General features: G+C 46.9%; 2 protein-coding genes across 4 annotated transcripts; one reads left to right on the top strand and one right to left on the bottom strand.

Moving 5' to 3' along the window:
* Positions 1 to 7887: 7887 nt before the first annotated feature.
* LOC308580907 (uncharacterized protein) lies at positions 7888 to 16415 on the bottom strand. 2 transcript variants are annotated; one of them, XM_081183199.1, is made up of 6 exons: positions 16049 to 16415; positions 14445 to 14623; positions 14192 to 14318; positions 11277 to 11354; positions 8780 to 9988; positions 7888 to 8307 (listed from the first exon to the last, which is right to left on the bottom strand). In XM_081183199.1, exons 2-5 carry the CDS (start codon positions 14520 to 14522, stop codon positions 9018 to 9020), a joined length of 1254 nt encoding a protein of 417 aa, XP_081039325.1. In that variant the 5' UTR covers positions 14523 to 14623; positions 16049 to 16415; the 3' UTR covers positions 7888 to 8307; positions 8780 to 9017. The 2 variants fall into 2 exon arrangements, with proteins under 2 accessions (XP_081039325.1, XP_081039324.1); XM_081183198.1 differs by having other exon boundaries at positions 7888 to 8314; positions 8785 to 9988.
* Positions 16416 to 16518: 103 nt separating this feature from the next.
* LOC308580613 (uncharacterized protein) lies at positions 16519 to 22213 on the top strand. 2 transcript variants are annotated; one of them, XM_081182525.1, is made up of 2 exons: positions 16519 to 16750; positions 19565 to 22213. In XM_081182525.1, the coding sequence occupies exon 2, from the start codon at positions 19717 to 19719 to the stop codon at positions 21571 to 21573; it is 1857 nt and encodes a 618-aa protein (XP_081038651.1). In that variant the 5' UTR covers positions 16519 to 16750; positions 19565 to 19716; the 3' UTR covers positions 21574 to 22213. The 2 variants fall into 2 exon arrangements, with proteins under 2 accessions (XP_081038651.1, XP_081038652.1); XM_081182526.1 differs by having other exon boundaries at positions 19562 to 22213.
* The last annotated feature ends 1168 nt before the right edge of the window (positions 22214 to 23381 follow it).

Genomic DNA, 23381 nt, shown 5'->3' with positions numbered 1-23381 from the left:
TCTTTGGCGATCAGCCTTCTTTATGGTCCAGCTCTCACTTCCATACATCATACTGGGAAAACCATGGCTTTAACTATACGGACCTTTGTTGGCAAGGTGATGTCTCTGCTTTTTTTTACCTTTACAGTGGTGCCCCGCAAGATGAATGCCTCGCAAGACGAAAAACCCGCTAGATGAAAGGGTTTTCCGTTTTTGAGTTGCTTCGCAAGACAAATTTCCCTATGGGCTTGCTTTGCAAGACGAAAACGTCTTGCAAGTCTTGCGATTTTTTTCGCTCCCCCCCCCCTTTTTCTAAGCCGCTAATAGCCTTTTAGCCGCTAAGCCTTTAATAGCCGCTAAACCGCTAATAGCGCTAATCCGCTAAGCCGCTAATAGGGTTGCTTCGCAAGACGAAAAAACCGCTAGACGAAGAGACTCACGGAACGGATTATTTTCGTCTTGCGAGGCACCACTGTACTTTAAATACCAACGATACATTGGTAGCCCTGAGTGCTCACTGGAAGGGCAGATCGTGAAGCTGAGGCTCCAGTACTTTGGCCACCTCATGAGAAGAGAAGACTCCCTGTAAAAGACCTTGATGTTTGGAAAGATTGAGGGCACAAGGAGAAGGGGATGACAGAGGACAAGATGGTTGGACAGTGTTCTCGAAGCTAGAAACATGAGTTTGACCAAACTGTGGGAGGCAGTGGAAGACAGGAGTGCCTGGCATGCTCTGGTCCATGGAGTCACAAAGAGTCGGACCCGACTAAACAACTGTCTTTACTAACAATATGGGAAGTCATTAACATTTTATACTTAAAGAAGACTGATTTAGAAAAAGATTAAATACTGTGTCAAGTTGGAAGAACACAAACAAAGTGGATTATAACTTCATTCCGGCAAGAACATTTTGGATTTATATGGAAGTTCATTGAACTATCAAAATTTATCTCTGTTGGACACTGGAAATTAACAAACGGAACTAAGTGCTTGGTTTTTTCTTATTCATATTCTTCATATTCTTCTGAATTAATTGGAACTGAAAGTCTTCGGCTGATTTACTTTGATTTATACCAAACAGTCTAGGTAAAAGACTGATATTCAGACTCCTTTTGAGTCATTCTGTCTTCTCACATATCCATTTCTTTCTATTACAGTGGTGCCTCGCAAGACGAAATTAATTCGTTCCGCAAGTCTCTTCGTCTTGCGGTTTTTTCGTCTTGCGATGCACGGTTTCCCATAGGAATGCATTGAAAATCAATTAATGCGTTCCTAGGGAAACCGCCTTCGGACCAGGTCCGGGGACAGTCTGCCCCCGGACCTCTTCTGAAGGCTGGGGGGGGGACAAGGGCTTTTCTTCCCACCCCCAGCATTTTAAAAAACCCTGGGACAGCGGAGGACTCCTCCGCTGTCCGGGGTGATCTTAAAATGCTGGCGGGCGGCATTTTAAAATCGCCCCGGACAGCGGAGGACTTCTCCGCTGTCCGGGGCGATTTAAAAGCCCCTGGGAAGGCAGGCAGGGGGGACAAAGACTTTCGCCCCCTGCCCGCCTTCAGAAGGTGTTCCCGCCCCCCGCCCCACTTCGGAACAGCTTTCCGAAGTGGGGCGGCTGGGGCAGGTGTCCCCACCCCCCCGCCCCACTTCGGAACAGCTTTCCGAAGTGGGGCGGCTGGGGCAGGTGTCCCCGCCCCCCCTCCCCACTTCGGAACAGCTTTACGAAGTGGGGCGGCTGGGGCAGGTGTCCCCGCCCCCCCTCCCCACTTCGGAACAGCTTTCCGAAGTGGGGCGGCGGGGGCAGGTGTCCCCGCCCCCCCTCCCCACTTCGGAACAGCTTTCCGAAGTGGGGCGGCGGGGGCAGGTGTCCCCGCCCCCCTCCCCACTTCGGAACAGCTTTCCGAAGTGGGGCGGCGGGGGCAGGTGTCCCCACCCCCCCTTCGGAACAGCGTTTTAAAATGCTGGGGGTCGGCAGCGCTTCGCTCCCGACCCCCAGCATTTTAAAATCTCCCCGGGACAGGGGGAGATTTTAAAATGCTGGGGGTCGGCAGCTAACGCTTCGCTCCCGACCCCCAGCATTTTAAAACCTCCCCGGGACACGGGGAGATTTTAAAATGCTGGGGGTCGGCAGCGCTTCGCTCCCGACCCCCAGCATTTTAAAATCTCCCCGGGACAGGGGGAGATTTTAAAATGCTGGGGGTCGGCAGCTAACGCTTCGCTCCCGACCCCCAGCATTTTAAAATCTCCCCGGGACAGAGACTTCTCTGCTGTCCCTTGGAGATTTTAAAATGCTGGGGGTCGGCAGCGAACGCTTCGCTCCCGCCCGCCAGCATTTTAAGATCGCCCGGGGCAGGCGGGGGGGAAGGCAGGCGGGGGGGAGCAAAGACTTTTGCCCCCCCGCCGGCCTTCAGAAGAGGTCCTCTTCTGAAGGCCGGCTGTGGGCGAAAGTCTTTGCTCCCGACCGCCAGCATTTCCCTATGGGCTTTCGTCTTGCGATGCAAGCCCATAGGGAAATTCGTCTTGCGAAGCGCCTCCAAAACAGAAAACCCTTTCGTCTTGCGGGTTTTCCGTCTTGCGAGGCATTCGTCTTGCGGGGTACCACTGTATTATATAATCTACTTGAGGTATATAAGTGTAGATAAGGCCAAATAGTTTGGCAGTTGGTGGGAAAGTCACCCGGCCCAAATGGGCTAACAGTGAAATATAATAAAAGATTGCAAAATTATTTAATTCAACCATTACAAAATGTGATGAATGAAATTCTAAATGCAGGACAGATTACCAAATACTTGGAAAAAGGCCCTCATCACTTGAATTCCAAAGCAAAGGACAGACTTGCAGGAGGTAAAAAATTATAGACCAATTTCATGAATAAATACGCATGCCAACCAAATCTATTAAATACATTAGCAGGGTTTTAGAAACATGTGTAATGTTACGAAGGCAGATAAAATTGGAAACAAATAGAGAAACAAGATTATATGGACGTGCATAAATTAATAAGGGTAACAATGGAACCAGGAGTGGAGGCAAGTTAGGGGGTTCAAGTAATCCCACACTTGGATTTGATATTGAATATGTAAACAGGGTTTTGTTGTTGTTTTTAAATTTTCTACTTTGATATTTACTCTTTGTGGTGTTGGTTACTGTGAAAATCAATAAAAATATTATTTAAAATAAAGGAAGGGTTTGCATCTCAGGGGGCAGAGCATCTTCTTGCACGCAGAAGGTCCCAGGTCCAATCTGCAGACTCCTGAAACAGACTCCATCCCTCTGAAACCACGAAGAGACATTGCACGAAGAGAGGTCAGCTCCAGCTGATCTCTCCATGATCTCCCGTGGGCTAGAGACGCGTCTCTGTCCAGGACTCTTTCGCTTCCCTTAACCCTTCTGTGGACTCCCTCGCTCCGTCTCTACCATTTATCAGCCAGCCCTACTTGGGGGCGGGGGCGCTGTGGTCACACACCCCCCCTTGACAGGCATTGCATTTCAATTCCCGCAAAGGTGCCCAAAGGGGTGCGGAGCAGTTAAGCGTCTCTGCCCGTCCCGGACCAGTAACAATTTGTGTGTGTGAGCGCGCACTTCAAAGGAGACGGTGCAATGCAAACCCTGCAGGTGTTGGGTCCCCACTTTGCAGCCGGATTGCATGGATCCGGGCCCCCTCGATGGGTCCTAGGAAAGGAGCTCTGTAGTTTAACTCACAGTGCCTCCCGCGTCCCACATTACTTGTGAATAGGCTATGCTTAATCCAGGTATAGAGCTACAAGCACTCTGCTTGATTTTGAAATCTGTTCAACCTGGAGTGTTTGTGTATTTGGGGGAGGGCCTTTTTTGGGCCTCCTACCTTTTATTCTAAATAAAGCTTCACAATCCTGAACAGCTCTTCAGTTTGTCCTGTCAATGAAACTCTTTTGAGTACCGACATTTAGTCTGCTCACAAGCACATCAAATATCAACGTAAAGGTTGTCTAAAACAGCTGGATGTATAGCCTTCATCTTAGAACTGTTGCTCTTAGGGTGTTTGCATAATTTGTATTGTTAAAACGGAAAGGGGTTAAACCATCACAAGAAGTGTTGAAACTTTGGGAGGTTGGATAGTTATAATGGAATGGTCTTGGTGGTGGGGTACACATTTTTATTCCTATTAACGTATGATCATTTGTTAATTTAAGAAAGAACTATGGCTTTTTAACCTATATTGCCTTTTCACCTATAGAGGTTTCCCTAGAAATCAGATTTCCTTTGATCTAAAAGAAATTTCCCTCTGGGAAATTGTAAAGATAAGCAATCGTTTTGGATGCATATTATAAAGGTCTCCTCTTCAGAGGAGAGATGGGCCATAGGTATTGCCAAACAGGGTCTTCTCTTGCTGAGAGATTCAGGTTTGCATTGAGCTTACAGATGAGCTGAGATTTAAGAAGGGCATGAATAAGAGACGGATTTGTAGCTGGTTGGCTCACTGAAGCCTAAGAGCGTCAGGGAAAATAACTTTCCTCTTTGGCAGTGGATTGGACTCTCTCAGGTGGTGGACTCACCTTGAAGGGAGATTTTCAAGAAGAAATTGGGTGGTCACCTGTCTGGGATTCTTCGGCTGCCATCCAACAGAGGAAGGCGCTGCTCTGAAGACCCTAACAGGGGTCAGCAAACTTTTTCAGCAGGGGGCCAGTCCACTGTCCCTCAGACCTTGTGGGGGGCCAGACTATATTTTGGGGGGGGGGGAATATATGAATGAATTCCTATGCCCCACAAATAACCCAGAGATGCATTTTAAATAAAAAGACACATTCTACTCATGTAAAAACATGCTGATTCCTGGACCATCAGCGGGCCGGATTTAGAAGGTGATTGGGCTGGATCCGGCCCCCAGGCCCTAGTTGCCTATTAGGGTCTTTAGAACAGTGCCTTCCTGTGTTCAGATGGGAACCAGAGGTGATGCCATAATAAAAAAGTATTTTGCATCGTTTTAAAAAGCATCAAAGGGCCAGCGCCTCTCCAGGGAGGCAGCAGGGGACACGAAATGAGTGGGAGCCCTGGAAAAGAACCAAGCAGAACAGCTGGAAGAAGGAGGCATTGGCAAAACCAGCTTAAGGATCGGGATTGCAATTGATGTGGGGAGAACTTCTCCACTCTTCACCTAGTCAAGAATGAGGCAGGCGTTTTAACATCAGTGATTTCATAGAATCACGGTCCCTGCTACCCACATGCGTTTGCGCAGTAATAACGGGAACTTCCATGCAAATCCTCGAGACTCCTCTGGAAAAAGAGAACCATTTGCACAGCTCTACAATGGGGAATAAGGGACGCGAGTGGCGCTGTGAGTTAAACCACAGAGCCTAGGACTTGCCAATCAGAAGGTCGGCGGTTCGAATCCCCGCAACGGGCTGAGCTCCCGCTGCTCGGTCCCTTCTCCTGCCAACCTAGCAGTTCGAAAGCACGTCAAAGTGCAAGTAGATAAATAGGTACCACTCCAGCGGAAAGGTAAACGGCGTTTCCGTGTGCTGCTCTGGTTTGCCAGAAGCAGCTTAGTCATGCTGGCCACATGACCCGGAAGCTGTACGCCGGCTCCCTCGGCCAATAAAGCAAGATGAGCGCCGCAACCCCAGAGTCGGCCCCTAATGGTCAGGGGTCCCTTTACCTTTACCGTGGGGAATAGACTGTTTAGTTTAGAGTAGGAATCCTTTCTGGGCACTATGCTGCCTCATCCCTTTTCTCAAACGACTAGTCCAGAGTTCCTGCAAGCATAGAAATGTTGCTTACTTGCAGGAAACCTGTGTCCTTCAACGCAGCATCAAATGCAGGTACACCTCCATCTTAGAGGGAAAAGTTATCCTAAAGAGACTCTCTGTGTGTCTCCAACCTTGCAACCTGGGGGGGGGGGGAGAAGGGAGGAGAAAGGGATCACAGCCAATCAGAGCCAACCTACGATTTCAGGAAGCCCCGTGGTTCTTATAATAATAATAATATCTTTATTGTCATTGCCCCCTTCGGGGACAACGAAATTACTTGACTGCTCCATAAAAACACTAATTAAAACAATACAGTATAGTACAGCAAGGAAGATTAGATGACTTTCAAAGTCCGGGCTTCCCATTCAGGGCCGAGATCGCTCTGGAGAAGAAGCTGTTCTTAAGACGGCTCGTTCTTGTCTTCATCGTCCTGTATCTCCGTCCCGACGGCAGGAGCTCGAAGAGACAGTGACCAGGATGCGATGGATCTTTTACTATGTCCAGTGCCTTCCTATGGCACCTTGTGGCATAAATCTGCTCTAAGGTGGAGAGTGGGCAGCCAACAATGCTCTCTGCTGCCTTAACAACTCTGCACAACCCCCTCCTGTCCTGGGTAGTACAGCTTCCGTACCACACACATAAGTGAGCACGCTCTCAATGGCACAGTGATGGAAGGCAAGCAGCAGTTTCTGCGGAAGATGGTTTTTTCTTAGAATTCTCAAAAAGTACAGTCTCTGCTGCGCCTTCTTCACAATCCCCCTTGTGTTGACACTCCAGGACAGATCCTCTTGTAATTCAATGCCCAGAAATCTGAACGTCGTTACCCCTTAATTGCTGGAAATACAGGAACAGCTTCATTTGCCTGCATCATTCCAAAAACAATATGGAATATGTTAAAATAGCAATAATAAGTAGCAGTAGTAGCTGTTGCTGCTGCTGCTCTTGTTGTTGACAACTCTTTAATAGCAGAAACAAGGTCTGGTCCTGGGAACCAGGACTAAGGGGCACGGCAACTCTTCTGGGTAGGTCTTGCCCCTGTGAGGCTGTTGCAGAGGCTGCACATCCGGTGGCCTTTTGCAGTTCTACTGAAAACTAAGCCCTGCAGAGTTTGTGGGGGACGCAGACTGATCAAGGGTCCGCGGCAGAGACGCTTAGGAAGGAACAAAACGGGGGAGGTGAAGTAGCGAAGAGGAGACGCTTTTGCAGTAAATTGTGATAAGTTCCTCACCATCAGCTCCAAACATTGGAAGCTGCCTTACTGTGAGCCAGACCCCCCTGGATCACTACTGTTGACACTGACTGCAGTTTCAGTCTCATATATTCACTATACAGTGGTACCTCGGGTTAAGTACTTAATTCGTTCTGGAGGTCCATTCTTAACCTGAAACTGTTCTTAACCTGAAGCACCACTTTAGCTAATGGGGCCTTCCGCTGCCGCACAATTTCTGTTCTCATCCTGAAGCAAAGTTCTTAACCCGAGGTACTATTTCTGGGTTAGCAGAGTCTGTAACCTGAAGCGTATATAACCCGAGGTACCACTGTATAAATCCAAGGTTCCCACACTAAATGATGGTCTGGATGATATATCTGTAAGGTATAATGGCGTTTCTGAGGTGCAGAAGCTGTAGAAGCTTACCAAAATATTCTAGTTTTTTTTCTAGTGTGCCTGGAAAGGTCCCAAGGTTTCCCTGGGGACAGAGATGCAGCTGGAATAAGCTCATTGTGTTTCAAGGTCAAAACACCCTTGGACTGCCTTGGTCTCGTGAAACCTCGGAGATGCTGTCTGAGGGCTTGCAAGACCTTGGAACCTGGTGCTACTGGAAGTCAGGTTCCAAGACCGTGTGTGTGTGACATGACGTCATGTTGTGTGCACTGGAACCAAGTCAGTTCCCCTGATCTGGACACTAGACTTCTGTTGATGCAGCCTAGAATATCATTCTCTTTTTCTGCTGCTGCATCACAGTGTTGATTCATGTTAAGACTGTGGTCCACCAAGACGCCCAAACCCTTTTCGCATGTACTGCCAGAAAGCCAGACGCCCCCCAATCCTATTTTTGTGCAAAACCTTACATTTGTCCCTATTGAAATGCATTTTGTTAGAGATAATACTTACAATATAAAGCGGAAACAAATGATTAAGCTCGCCTTAGTAGGGAAATTGTATATAGATGAAAGAAACACGGTGTAAAAGGGTTCGTAAATGATTTATTCTTTGTAATAGACTTCTAGAATCACACGGACACTCCTGCGTTGTGGGAAGGTCTCTCTCTCATCATAATCTCCGAAGCACAGAGTCATGCAGGGGGAAGAATCCCAGGACAAAGTTTCTCCCTCTGGATGGAGGCGATGCCCCAAATTTTTCGGGCATCAACACACAAAAGATTTTAGGCAAATCACTCCAATCAGGTCAGGTCACTAGACCGAAAGAATTTGATGAAGGAGGCGAACGACCTGTGGATTGGGGCCACATGCCTTGGCTAGGTGGTGAGCATCAAACCGTCTGCCTCTCCTACCCAATTTGACTTCCTTTGGATTCAAACTTGGAGCTCCCACCCCAGGCCAAGGAGCTCCAACAGCATCCAATTAACCCTCAGTTTAAGGCAGGGGTCTGCAACCTTTAAGACAAAAAGAGCCACTTGGACCCGTTTCCGAAGGGAAAAAAAACTGGGAGCCGCAAAACTCGTCATTATAAAAATAACTTTTTTGTCACTTATTTTATTATTTCTTTGTTTGACCCCTCAGAATTACTCCTCCTCATAGAAATAAACGTTAAATTAACAAGTTACCTTTTTTTTGTGTGTGTGTTCTTCACTCCCCTTCAAAACAGTGACCAGTGTACATGCCCCCTTTCAATGCAGTGTACATGCCCCTTACAATGTAGCGGGCGGGCGGGAAGGTGACGTTGGGACGGTGCGTGACTAACGCATGCACCGCCCCCATGCGACGTCACAGCCAGTACAGCGCCCGCCACAGTGGGGAGTGTCGGGGCGCACAATGCGCCTCCTCCCCTCGCTAGGTGTAAAAGAGCCACGTGCGGCTCCGGAGCCGCGGGTTGCAGACCCCTGGTTTAAGGGGAAAACAAAACAGCAAATAATTCCCTTACATGAAATACGTTTGCTGCTCCTACTGCAGCTTTTTTCACATTCACTTATAGAGGGTTTACCCACGGCATGGGTTCCCAGATGCACAGTCAGGCCATCACTCCCTCCAAAGCTTTCTCCACACGCTATACATTGATACGGTTTCTCCTTGGCGTCGGTTCTTTTATGTAAAGTAAGGTGGTAATTGTGACTAAAGCTGTTTCCACACTCCAAACATTTAAAGGGTGGGTTTTTCTGTGTGGGTTCTTTGATGTGCATTAAGGTTTCCACTCTGGGTAAAGCTCTGTCCACACTCCATACATTTGTAAGGTTTCACTCCTGTGTGGGTTCTCCGATGTGCAGTAAGGTCACAGTTCCTGTGAAAGCTCTTTCCACACTCCAAACATTTAAAGGGTTTCTCCCCTGTATGGATTCTTCGATGTGAAGCAAGGTGTCCTCTCTGGGAAAAGCTCTTTCCACACTCCATACATTTATAAGGTTTCACTCCTGTGTGGGTTCTCTGATGCACAGTAAGGTCAAATTTTCTGAGAAAACTCTTGTCGCACTCCATGCATTTAAACTGTTTTGCCCACGTGTGCATTATTTTATGTGCAGCAAGGTGTCCACTCTGGCAATAGCTCTTTCCACACTCCATACATTTGTAAGGTCTCTCCCCAGTGTGGGTTCTTAGATGTAAAGTAAGATGGTGATTGAGACTGAAACTCCTACCACACAACATACATTTATATGGTTTCTCCCCAGTGTGGATTCTTTGATGTGCCATAAGGTTTCCGCTCTGGCTGAAGCTCTTTCCACACTCCATGCATTTAAAGGGTCTCTCCCCCGCATGGATTTTTTTATGCTTGACAAGGTTACCAGCACTACTGAGGCTCTTTCCACACTCCGTGCATTGAAACGCTTTCTCCCCTGTTTGGGTTCTCTGATGTAAACTGAGCCTTCCACTATGACTGAACCTCTGTTCACACTCCACATTGCTGCTTCCTGTGCATTCCTCCTGTGAATTCAAGGGTATATGAATACTAATGTCCTGAGTAGTGGAAGGTGTGCTTTCCCCATTTTTCAACATGTTTTCTACATGCTTTGGGGGTGATTGTTGATTTACAAATATCTCGTCCGCTGTTTCACTCTCCACATTTTCTAATGACACTACGGATGGCTCACCATAACTCTCACTCTTCTGCCAATTACCTGATTTGAGGGAAGGAGAAAAAGAAAATATTGTTCAAATTGCAAGGCAGAATCATAGATCAAGCCCAGTTCTCCGCTTCTCTGATTTTACAGTTTTCAAGTATGTCCCTCCTCCTTTTCTTCCTACCCAACTGAATCTGAAGTTAGCTTCTGAATATGCAACAGTTTCAAGACAACAAGTCCCTTCCTGTTCCACATGCTGTCACTAAGCAGAGCTGTGTCTGCTGATCTCTCCACTTTCCCAGAGCCCCATCCAACTGGATCTTCTCCATTCTCCCAAGTGATGAAGTCTGGTTTGGGAAATGGTTTCAAAGAGTTAATTTGGAATACAAAATACCCAAACACTCCTAGCACTACGGCTGCCATGGCTCTTGTGCCAAAATAAGGGAAAGGCAAAGTCTTAACTGTCCTGCTGAGGGAAAGCAGAGGGCCATGTGAACCCAGCAGAATCGCTCTGGCACTTGTGAAGAGGATCTCACTCTACATTGACCTCAGTTCAGAGGCACCGCGGAGGCTATTTTAATTTGGGGCATATACTAGCAATGCGGAAAGGAAACCTCAACCTAGAGGCCGACTCTACTCTTTAGAAAAGGGCTGCTGGATCAGACCAATGGTCTCTCTCAGGCGTGAGCAACTTTTTACAGCTTGAGAGCCGCATATTCACACTTTGTGGGGCCAGAGGCAGACGTGGGTGTGTCAATGGATGCAAATGTCAGCTCTGGACAGGAGCACGTTTTCTACACACCCTTCTCTCTCCTCCCATCCAGGCAAGGAAGAAGCCCCATTTCAAGGAAACAGCCCAGCCAGGAAAAAGGACTCGAGGAGGATGTGAAGCAGCACTGGTCAACAAGGGTCAGGGCCTGGGGAGGAGAGAGTCCCAAGGCCCAATGGAAAGGCATTGAAAACCACATTTGTCTCGCTGGCCTGTTTACTCCAAGAGCCCCACAGGGGCCAAAGGAATGCTGATAAGAAGCCCAGAAGCAGGACATAAAAAAGAAGAGTTTGGATTCGATATCCTGCTTTATCACTACCCTAAGGAGTCTCAAAGCGGCTAACATTCTCCTTTCCCTTCCTCTCCCACAACAAACACTCTGTGAGGTGAGTGAGGCTGAGAGACTTCAGAGAAGTGTGACTGGCCCAAGGTCACCCAGCAGCTGCATGTGGAGGAGCGGGGAAGCGAACCCGGTTCACTAGATCACAAGTCCACCGCTCTTAACCACCACACCACACTGGCATCCGGCTTCTCCCTCACTTCCTGGAGGGCCCCACGACACATCTAAGTACCTACCTGCTGACATCTCCCCTTCTTTGGGATTCTGGAGAAATGGACCTTGTCTTTCTTCCCAACAGGAATTGGGGTCTGATTCTGTCAAGGAAAGAGATAATATTAGCTACTTTGGGGCACAACCGGCCATTTCAAATTAATCTATTCTCTCGCCTTTGAGGTCATAGATTCGGATTACAGTGGTACCTCATGTTACGGACGTGATCCGTTCCAGAGGCCCATCCAGAACATAAAACTTTCACAACTCAAAGTGCTGCATCTGCGCACACACACAGTGCAGTTTAGTGCTTCTGTGAATGTGTGAGCGACGAAACCCAGAAATAACCCATTCCAGTAGTTCCAGGTTTCCTGCAGTGCACAACCCAAGTTTACGTAGTCCAAAGGCAATGTAACTTGAGGTTCCACTGTATGTATTCAGATCCTATAAAGATGCATAGAATGAGTAGGAGGGGGCTGCATGGTCCCCACTGTCACAAGGTGTGTTTATGTGAACATACACACCTTGTGAATGTTGCTTCAGACAGCAAATCTGCAAAAATCTTTATCTAAAGAGTAAAAGAAGGTCCCCCTATCAACCACCTAAAGAGAGAGAGCCTTGAGAATCAACATGGACTGGGTGGATGCAGAGGAATAGTGAGAAGCGTGAGGTGGGGGGAACCCCTGGGGAAGAAGGCTCAGAGCCAGGGGATTGGTGGTGGGATGACGAGGGGCCTTCAGAAGGAAAAGAGGGAGCAGTCCGGGAGCAGGAGGTGTTGGAAGCTGAGGAGGGTTTGGTGAGCAGGAGGAGGCTGTGGAAGAGAGTAGTCCAGCCTTGGGAGGTGAAAGCAGAGGCCGATATCAAGAAGCAAAGTAGAGGCAACCTGGATAAGAAGCCAGGGAAGCTCCCCCTCCTGCTTTGACCAGCTCCTCTCCCCACTGATCTCCCAGAACACACAGAGGAATGAAGAGGGTGAAGCAAAGAGAGACAAGACGAAGGAGCCTTAGGCTGCTGGGGAAAGAACCAGGGGCAGGGCCTTAGAGAGCAGTGGGAAGGCAGGGAACATCAGCCCTCGCACCTGCCTCATTGGGGCAAGACCTACTGGGAAGAGTGACCACTAGGCCTGCACTGTTTGGGGTTCTTTGAATAAAGGGACAACTTCACTGACACTGGGTGTTTTATTGCTGACCTCCTCCTGATTCTGGCTCCTGACAACAATTTGCCACAGACCCACACGAAAGTAAAGTAAGGAACTACAGGGTAAGTGGTACTTTGAAAAGTGTTCCGATGCTAGTAAATAGAAAAGTAACTACCGTATTTTTCGCCCTATAGGATGCACCGGCCCATAGGACACACCTAGATTTGGGGGGGGGGGAATAAAGGGGGAAAAAATTATTTCCCCCTCCCCCAGGCGCGGGGCCCCCAGAACAGGACCCAGAGCGATGCCGAAGCTGCGTGCAGCTTTGGCATGGCTCTGGGAGCTTGCGGGGCTGGAGGAGGGGGAAGCCCTCCGACAGCCTTCTAACCAAGTCGGGGGACAGCGGGAAAGGCGCGCTGCGCCTCCCCGCTGTCCCCCGAGCTTGTGGGTCTGGCGGTGGGGCTCTCCTGAAGCCTGGAGAGCGAGAGGGGTCGGTGCGCACCGACCCCTCTCACTCTCCAGGCTTCAGCGAAAGCCTGCATTCGCCCCATAGGACGCACACACATTTCCCCTTCATTTTTGGAGGGGGAAAAGTGCGTCCTATAGGGCGAAAAATACGGTAGTTAGCTCTTATTTCAGGAGTCTTATGGAAAGTAAGCTAGAAGGCAATAGCTAGAAGGAAGTAGCTGGGACTTTAAATGCGGAACTAGCCAGCCAAGAAGGGCACTCCGTCAGCCAGAGGGAGCCTCGGCAGATGAACTTCTTAGGTCCGAGTAAGACAGACACATGAGCTCTGCAGGAGGGCAAGGATGCCAGGGCACCCCACTCTTGCAAATAAACAAAAAACAAAATATTTAATAATAATAATTTTTTAAAAAATATATATATTTATACCCCGCCCTCCCCGGCAAGAGCCGGGCTCAGGGCAGCTAACACCAGTAAAATTACAGTAAAAACATAATAGAGGGGGGAAAAACAATTTAAAAGACAGGTTAAAATGCAATTTAAAAAGCATTTTCCCTTATAACCTGAAGGCAGCCCTGTATAGGGAAGCCTTTTCATGTTCTATGTTTTACACAGGTAAATGGTTAAATGTTCTGGTTTGCGAACGTTTTTCGGAAGCCAAAACTCTGACGAGCTTCCGCTTGAGTGCAGGAAGCTCCTGCAGCCAATCGGAAGCCTGCACCTTGGTTTTTGAATGGTTTTGGGAGTCGAAGGTACTCCTGGAACGGATTATGTTCGAGAATCAAGGCACCACTGTATTATGTTTTTATATGTGTTGGAAGCTGCCCAGAGTGGCTGGGGAAACTAGTCAGGAGAGAGGGGATTATTATTATTATTATTATTATTAATCTCCCTTGAGGCCGAGCTGGATAAGATGGATAGTGGTGGTGAGATATGACGTTCTCAGTCAAATAGACAAAATTAAAACAGATAAAACTCCAGGTCCGCATGGCATCCGCCTGAGAGTTTACAAAGAAGTCAGATGGGAAATTGCTAATGCTCTAAATTCATTGAGGAGGAGAGGTCCACCAATGGCCACTAGCCAAGATGGCTCTACTCTGCTTCCACAGTCGGAGGCAGTGGTTTCTGGAAACCACCGGAGGGGAGTGATGCTTCTATGCTCAAATCCTGCTGGCTTCCCACAGGCAACAGGATGCTGGATGAAATGGGCCACTGGGCTGATCCAGCAGGCTATCCGTACAAGGTATGTTGTTCCTACACACCATGAATAAATGGCTCAAACAGGAGATTCACACCTCCAACGTCTAGCAGCCCAGAGGCATAAAAATGTGCCCTTACCTAGAGAGGCCACCACCTCATAATTCTCCTCCATGACTTCCTTGTGCAAAGCTCTTTGGCCTGGATCCAGCAAAGCCCACTCCTCCTCCGTGAAAAACACAGCCACCTCCTCAAAGGTCAAGAGGGCCTGGAAGAAGAAGAGGAAGACAGAGCTGCTCTTAGATCTCCATCACCCCCACTCAACACAGAGGGAAGCTGGGTGGTCCCATCTGTGCCTCTTCCCTCCACCCTGTTCCCGTTGCTCTTTCCCTACCTGAGGAAGCTGCCTGGCTCCTCTTTCCACTCCACCTCTGAGAAGAGACAGTGCAAGCGATGGTGCCTCTGAGGCCATTGTGCTGCCTTTGGAAGAGACAGAGGACAAGGAGGCGGAAACTGGGCCACTTCCAGGACTCCGCTGTTGCCACAATGCACTTGAAAGCAGGGAGCAGCTCTCTAATGAGAACAATGGAGAAAAACGGATTTATTTAGGGTGGGAGACATTTACACGGATAGTATACCTTTGACCAGGGAACAAATATTAAGTAAAGCTAGGCAACATCTGGAATTATCTACACATTTTCTAACGAACCCATAAGTTACTGCATATGCCTCTAGGTCCATAAACTCCAGTTGAAATTCTAATCACAAATACTAATGCAGAATCCAAACACAGATTATCTATCTATCTATCTATCTATCTAGGGATGCGGGTGGTGCTGTGGGTTAAACCACTGTGCCGCTTGGGCTTTCCAAACGAAAGGTTAGCGGTCTGAATCCCTGCGACGAGGTGCGCTCCCATTGTTCGGTCCCAGCTCCTGCCAACCTAGCAGTTCGAAAGCACACAGTGTAAGTAGATAAATAGGTACTGCTCCAGTGGAAAGGCAAACAGTGTTTCCTCTTCTGGTTTCGCCAGAAGCAGCTTAGTCATGCTGGCCACATGACCCGGAAAAACTGTCTGCGGAAGCAGACAAACGCCAGCTCCCTTGGCCTGTAAAGCGAGATGAGCGCTGCAAGCCCAGAGTTGTTCACAACTGGACTTAATTATCAGGGGTCCATATATAACTTAGTGAAAGCTAAACATCCTATCTACCTGACGTTTGGTATTGTTAGCCATTTTTAAAGAAGAGAATGCTAATCTGAGATATGAACAACTAATCGCATTTTCTTTATTGGCTGCTCAACAACTCATTAATCAAAATTAGAAGTCTGTGGAACACTTGCAGATAGAAACAGAAAGTCTGGACTACTGCAATTTCAGAAAAAAAACTGGCACAGGGAGTTAAGCCTTAGCTGGAAAAAGTACTGTGACAAGGTACCCTTTCAAAAAACCATAAACTGCTATGGCACCCACCAGACTTCCACCTTGGAACGGGGGGGGGCATTAAATTTGGGCCTCGCTCACCCATGCGCAGCAAGGCAGTGAATAATAAACTGGGCTGCCCAGATCGCCACACCTGAAAAGAGAATCTTGCAATGTAAACTTTGCTGGGCAGGAAACCCACAACCACCACTTTTAATCTGGATTGCCTTGATCCCAACCCCCAATACTGCTTCCCAGAGGGAAAGGGGGGGGCTCTTCCTTGCTCTTCCCTCATCCCCCTCCCGCAAGCAATCTCATCCCCCCCCCCTTCTCCTCCCAACTGCTCCGTTTGTAGATTCAGGGAGAGTAAAAGCAAACCACCCATAAATATCTTGCACCTCTTTCTGCTCCTCTCCAGGTAATTTCTCCCAACTTCCCCAGCGAACTTTTAATCCGGAACCATCAGGCTGACTGAAGTGGGAGCCTCAGGCTGCGGAATACGGAAGCGGCAGATCAACAGAAAAAGCTGAATGACCATGCCGCAACTTCTTCAATGGGTTTCCCAGCTTCCGGCTCACCTGATTGGTTCGCCTCTTCGTTCCGGCTCTTCTGATTGGTTCTCTTTTCCCGGGCCTCTATTCATTTCGTCATAGCCGCTGCCGGAGCTGAGGGGGGGGGCAGGTAGTTTGATGCTTTAACAAAACAAAACAAAAAACTGTATTTACGCAGAACTAATATCAGCAGCTTGCATTGGTCGTGTGTCCTAGCTTTGTAGTTTGATGTGCATTTTCTCAGACGGAAGCCATGAAATTTGTTTCCAGGTGAAGGTGCATAAGGTAAAAGCCTGACTTGGGGAATTTACAGGATCGGGGTGCGTGTCTCGCCTCTGGTCCCAGTAAGGAGAAAACCGCCTTCTTGTGGATCCGCCTGCAGGGTGCAGCTGCGCCCTTGGCGCGCGCGCGCGCGTGTGTGTGCGTGAATGTGTTCAGCTAGGAAATGGCAAAATTGTCACACTTCTCGTGACGTCACCTCCGGTTCCCCTCCTTACACAGGCGGGGGCTGCTCTGCGATTGAAATTGCGAGCCCACCCCCCCTACCCTCGTTCGAAAACGTGTCGGATGTTCCCAGGCAAGGGGGCAAAAGCAGCCGCTGGAGAAGTGGAAGATTTTGGAAAGGGGAAGAGGGGCGTCGGTAGACAACTCCCACCTCCCCATTATATTACAGGAAACGAAATCGGAGCAGGGAGCAGGGGAGGCGGATGGCCAGGAGAGAACAAAGAGGTAAAGATGCGGCGTGTTAGGGAAGAGGTAATTGGCGGTTGCGGGGGGGGGGGGATGATGAGAGACGCTCTCTCCAAAAACGCTCCTTTCCTAGAACCCATCGAGGGGGCCCGGATCCTTGCATTCCGGCTGCAAAGTGGGGACTCAACAGCTGCAGGGTTTGCATTGCACCGTGTTACTTGGTCCGGGATGGCCAAGAGACGCTCAACTGCTCCCCACCCGTTTGGGCGCCCTTGCGGGAATTGAAATGCAATGCCCATCAAGAGGGGAGGAGGCGGGTGACCGTAGCGCCCCCACCCCCAAGCAGGGCTGGCTGATATACAGGGTTTCATTCGGGTTTCGCCCTTGCAGAAATCCCTCGGGACTTGCTGCCTGTCCGGGGTGGGTCCCTTTTGGTGGTAGAGACGGAGTGAGGGAGTCCACGGAAGGGTTGAGGGAACCGAAAGAATTCTGGATGGAGACCCGTCCTGTCCCACCTCTTTCCCCGCCTCCCTGCTGGTCTTGCGAGGCCCCTCCGGATGGAGAGATTGGGGCGCTAGGAAAAGATTCGGCGCGCAGGGCTAGGGGTGAAAGGGGGCAAATGGGGTTTCTAAGCGCAGGAGAGAGGAGTAGGGTCTCCTTCAAGTCGAGCGAGGGGGGGGGTCTTCAGGAGAGGATTCCGGTCCCCCCACTTCCCTTGCAGCACGCTAAATTCTCTCTGCCCCCACCTTAAAATAACTACGCAAAATCTACAGAGACTCCCAGGTTTGTGTTGTCTTTGCTTCTTCACAAGATGAACTTTTTTGAAGATTTTTACAGTAACATAATAACATCAATAACACTTACGCTTTACTTATTTGACAAACGAGAGACTCTGGTATGATGAGTCTGAGCTCATCTCCTTGCCCAAAACCAAAAAAACAACAACCACTGAGCAGGAAAAATTGAGGGGTATGTCCTTTCAGTATGCAATGAGACCCTACAGTATGTGTAGCTCATTTAAACAAAATCACTGATCCAATGAACAGCAGCAGTGAACAATGTGATAGTGAACTGACGTCTCTTGTCTTCACACACTTGTTGTGAAGAATCATCTTTCATTATGAATGGTCTGTGTCACCATTAAGTAAAAGAAGTCAGAATAGGCCAATATCTATGTGTACTGTCCCTGGATGAAAGGACATTTCTTCTTTAAGTTCTCAGAAGTTCTTAAACCTAGCACAAGGTTGTCCTTTGAACTAGCCAGATGTTTAACTGAGAATCAATCACAATCTGTCCATCATTTGAAAAATAAGACTTTAGAGCCATCCTACCCCAAAATGGCAACTCTTGTTGTTTAGTCGTTTAGTTGTGTCCGACTCTTCATGACCCCCTTGCAGGGCAGCAGCTGAAGAAGGTGCAAAAAGGGTTTTCTTGTGTGTGTGTGTTTCTTTGTGGCTGATTAGCTGCCGATTGGTGTGCTTTGAAAAGGCTTATCAGATACCTAAAGGGGACATTAAATGTATGTTTAAAGATATCTAGTACACAAGATGAAAAACTAGAAGTATTTTTTGATGTGAACTGGGGAAGCTGTGTAGCTACTAGAAAATCTACAAGTGGAATGGTTATGTTTGCCAATTCCATAATTGAATGGAGGTCAAAAAAACAAGGATTTGTTGCAACCTCATCCTGTGAGGCAGAATATGGGAGCCTGTCGCTAGCATGCAATGAAATCATATGGTTTATACAGATACTAAAAGATATAGATTGTAAAGTAGATTTGCCTATCCAAGAGTATGAAGATAGCCAATCGTGCATTGCATTAGCGGGCTCGGAAATAATGAAATCCGCATCAAAACACATTGCTATCCGTCATGCGGATGTGAGAGGTTGTGTACAGAATGGGGTGATCAAACTGGAGTATTGTCAGTCACAAGATAATATTGCTGATTTGTTTACCAAGCCTTTGCCAGCAACATGACATAATGAATTGATGACAAAACTGGGTTTATGTATATAGTGTATGTATGTATTGTATGTATGTATTGTTTCTGTTGGGGTTTTTCACATTTAAGAAACAGAAGGGGTGTCACAGATAAATGGCCGCTGTTTCTTTAATGCGAATAAAGCTGGGTCAGCATGACTCAGCGGCTTGCACCAAGTTGTATATATAGAGTGAGAAATGTTAGTTTGGTTGCTGGTGTTTGGGTTGGTTAGTGCTGGTGTGTATAGTTGTTCGGTTGCTTTTGAACAAAGACTTTTAAGAATAAAACTCTGCAAGGATATTCTCATGGACTCTTTTGTGCTGACAAGGGTCCGAGGACCAGGCTGAAGAGACAAAGGGAGGTCAGAACCCTTTCCTCCTTTTTTGCTTTTTACAAACACTGACAGTTGCTATGCACCTCCTGGGGCCCAAGGGACTGTGGGGGTGATTTATAAATATCCAGAGGTCCAAAGGGCTAAAATGTGCCCCAGGGGTGGAATAATATTAGACAGAGAATGAAAAATGTCATTAGCAACTCTGATTCTGAGAAATGGAGGGCACGTTCGTGGAAGAACAACTCCCTTTCCTGTGAGGCAGGTCCTTATTTAAAAAGGCAACCCCAAAACTGTATTCTTAGATGAAACTACTTTATTAATGATGATTTAGTATTATGGAAGGTTGATGATGCGTTCCTATCATTTGGCATTGTTTCACCTCATTTGCTTAAAATTTGGAACATAAAGAAGACAGGGAGGAATGTACAATAGGTTGAAATAAGAGAAGGTGCTAATTGCATTTGATGTGTGTTACAGTCTTGGTTCTCTTCCTTGAAATACTAACAGGGGTTTTCCTCTCCTCTCATTTCTAAGCAGGTTATGGAGAAGACAGTGTGTCATCTGTAATTTCATTTGGAAATATGAAGAGACCATTTAAATGTGGTGAATGTGGAATGTGCTTCAGTCCATGTGCACAGTTAATAAACTCACATCAATAAACTCACAGAGTGGGGAAACCATTTAAAGGTATGGAGTGTGGAAAGAGCGTCAGACAAACTTCATCTCTTACTTTACTTCATCTAACTCACATGAGTGAGAAACCCTACAAATGTATGCAGTGTGGATGGAGATGCAGTATGAGTAGACAACTTATTGTACATCAAAGGATTCACGCAACAGAAAAACCATTTAAATGTATAGAGTGTGGAAAGAGCTTCTGTCATAGCATAACGCTAAGCAACCATCAACGGACTCACACAGGGGAGAAACCATTTAAATGTATAGAGTGTGGAAAGAGCTTCTGTCATAGCATAATGCTAAGCAAGCATCTACGGACTCACACAGGGGAGAAACCATTTAAATGTATGGACTGCGGAAAGAGCTTCACACATAATAGAAACCTAAACAGCCATCTACGGACTCATACAGAGGAGAAACCATTTAAATGTATGGAATGTGGAAAGAGCTTTCGTTCAGGTGGTCATCTGAATTTACATCATCAAACTCACACAGGGGAGAAACCATTTAAATGTATGGACTGTGGAAAGAGCTTCACACGTAATGGAACCCTTAGACAGCATCAATGGACTCACACAGGGGAGAAACCATTTAAATGTATGGAGTGTGGAAAAAGCTTCCGTAAGCGTTTATCACTTAATAGACATCATCAGACTCACATGGGTGAAAAACCCTACAAATGTATGCAGTGTGGAAAGAGCTTCACACATAATTTAAACCTTAGCAACCATCAACGGACCCACACAGGGGAGAAACCATTTAAATGTATGGACTGCGGAAAGAGATTCACACATAATGGAACCCTTAGCAACCATCAGCGGACCCACACAGGGGAGAAACCATTGAAATGTATGGACTGCGGAAAGAGCTTCAGACATAATGGAAACCTTAGAAATCATCTACGGACTCACGCTGGGGAGAACCCATTTAAATGTATGGACTGCGGAAAGAGCTTCACCCATAATGGAAACCTTAGCAAACATCTACAGACTCATACAGGGGAGGAACCATTTAAATGTATCGAATGTGGAAAGAGCTTCACACATAATGGAAACCTTAGACAACATCTACAGGCTCATACAAAGAAGAAACCATTTAAATGTATTGAATGTGGAAAGAGCTTCACACATAATGTACGCCTTAGCAAACATCTACAGACTCACACAGGGGAGAGCCCATTTAAATGTATGGTCTGCGGAAAGAGCTTCACACATAATGGAAACCTTAGACAACATCTACGGATTCACACAGGGGAGAACCCATTTCAATGTATGGACTGCGGAAAGAGCTTCACACATAATCGAAGCCTTAGACAACATCTACAGACTCACACAGGGAAGAAACCATATGAATGTATGGAATGTGGAAAGAGCTTTCGTTCAAGTGATCATCTGACTTTACATCATAGAACTCACACAGGGGAGAAACCATTTAAATGTATGGACTGCGGAAAGAGCTTCACACATAATGGAAACCTTAGAAAACATCTACGGAGTCACACAGGGGAGAAACCATTTAAATGTATGGAGTGTGGAAAAAGTTTCAGTCAGAGTTCATCACTTAATAGACATCATCAAACTCACACAGGTGAGAGACCTTGTAAATGTTTGGAATGTGGAAAAAGCTTTCGTTCAGGTTATCGTCTGACTTTACATCATCGAACGCACACAGGGGAGAAACCATTTAAATGTATGGAGTGTGGAAAGAGCTTCATTCAAAAGGGAAGTCTAAGAGTACATCAACAGACTTGCACGGGAGAAAAAACATTTAAATGTATGGAGTGTGGAAGGAGCTTCTGTCACAGCGGAATGCTAAGAAACCATCAAAGGACTCACACAGGGGAGAAACCTTATACAGCAAATGTATGAAGTGTGGAAAGAGCTTCAGTCTAAAGGAAACTAAGAGTACATTAACAGACTCACACAGGCGAGAAACCATTTAAATGCATGGAGTGTGGAAAGAACTTCAGTCAGAGTGGACACCTTACAAAACATCAATGGACTCACAAAGGAAGAAACATTTAAATTCCAGGAGTGCAGAAACTGCTTCTGTTTAATGGAGTACTTACAAAATGTTTACGGACTTATATGGAAGGAACCATTTAGATGTATGGAGTGTAGAAAGAATTTTCCTCAACAAGAGGAGGAGGAGTTTGGATTTGATATCCCCCTATATCACTACCCTAGGGAGTCTCAAAGCGGCTAACATTCTCCTTTTCCTTCCTCCCCCACAACAAACACTGTGTGAGGTGAGCGAGGCTGAGAGACTTCAGAGAAGCGTGACTAGCCCAAGGTCACCCAGCAGCTGCGTGTGGAGGAGCGGAGACGCGAAACCGGTTCACCAGATTACAAACCACCGCTCTTAACCACTATACCACACTGGCTCTCTCAAGGGTTCATTTCTTCCTTCTAATGAACAGGCTCCTATAGGTGGAAATCAAATTTAAATGCATCCCATGTATGTGATGATCTGGTGTTTTAATGTAAAGTTGTACTTTCATGTAGTAAAGTAATCAAGGTAGCATATCAAAATAGTTAGTAATGTATAAATGGCTTTGTACATCGTACCTCAGGTTATGAACAGCCTGGTTGATGAACATTTTGGATTATGACCATTTCAAACCTGGAAATGAGTTGGTTAAACTAGTATTATAGGAATGGCAGCATGACATGGTTTTAATTGCGGCCCAGGACTCACGTACCTACGGGACCGCCTCTCCTGGTATGCCCCATGGAGGACCTTAAGGTCCACAAATGACAACATTTTGGAGGTCCCAAGTCGCAAGGTGGTTAGATTGGTCTCAAGTCGGACCAGGGCCTTTTCTTTTTTCTTTTTATATAAAATTTTTATTTGGTTTTCTGCTTTATAAAAACAAAACACACACAGGAAAAAAAAAACACAAGACAAAAACATGTATAAAATCAGCATATCCCCATTTCATAACCTTGTTCCATGACTTCCCCCCACCCCCCTCGTGCATCCCAGTTCCCAAGATTATATCAGCAAGTTGGTGTTTCTCCTCTTAACCATCTTATTCACCTTATTACCTCTTTTATAATAAAAATTGATTTTCCTAAGTTGGACTTAAGTTCTCTTCCATCGATTTCCATTTTGTCTTAATTAAAAGTCGTATTAACCAAACCTAAAAGTCTTAAGAGTTTTTAAGAATCTCCTCTTCCCTCCCTCCCATCCCCGGTTTTTGTCCCTTCCCAATAGAAATCCAAATTCGAGATTCTCAGCCTGGGTTCCTCACGTCCGAGGCTTTCAAGTCTCTTTCAGTCCCTCTCCGCCTGTCTTGTTGGTAGTCCTTTATGTCAGCCGTCGAGTCTGGAGAAAGTTCTTTCGCCATCAAAGTATATTCTCTTCCCACAAGGAGATTTGAAAGTAGCTGCTGAAAAATTTCCACAAAGCCTATATCTTCAAAATCAAAGTCCAAACGGAGGCCCCAATCATATTTCTTTATTTTAAGTTCCTGTATTCCATATTGTCCCGGGACCTCCTCCTTCTTCTTCTGTGTCTTTCGCAGACTTGTGGTAGATATGTTCCCAGCGTCTCCTTGCTTGTGTCCCACAGATGTCAGCTTTTGGTTGTTGCTTCCCAAGGTTACTTCTTCTTTTTCTTGTTGTTTAGTCTCTTCCACCTCTGTAGATGTTGTTTCCCATTCAGCTGTGGATTC

Source organism: Podarcis bocagei, assembly GCF_964188305.1.
Source record: "Podarcis bocagei genome assembly, chromosome: 2".
NCBI classification, from domain to species: domain Eukaryota; kingdom Metazoa; phylum Chordata; class Lepidosauria; order Squamata; family Lacertidae; genus Podarcis; species Podarcis bocagei.
This window is presented reverse-complemented; position numbering and strand designations above follow the sequence as displayed.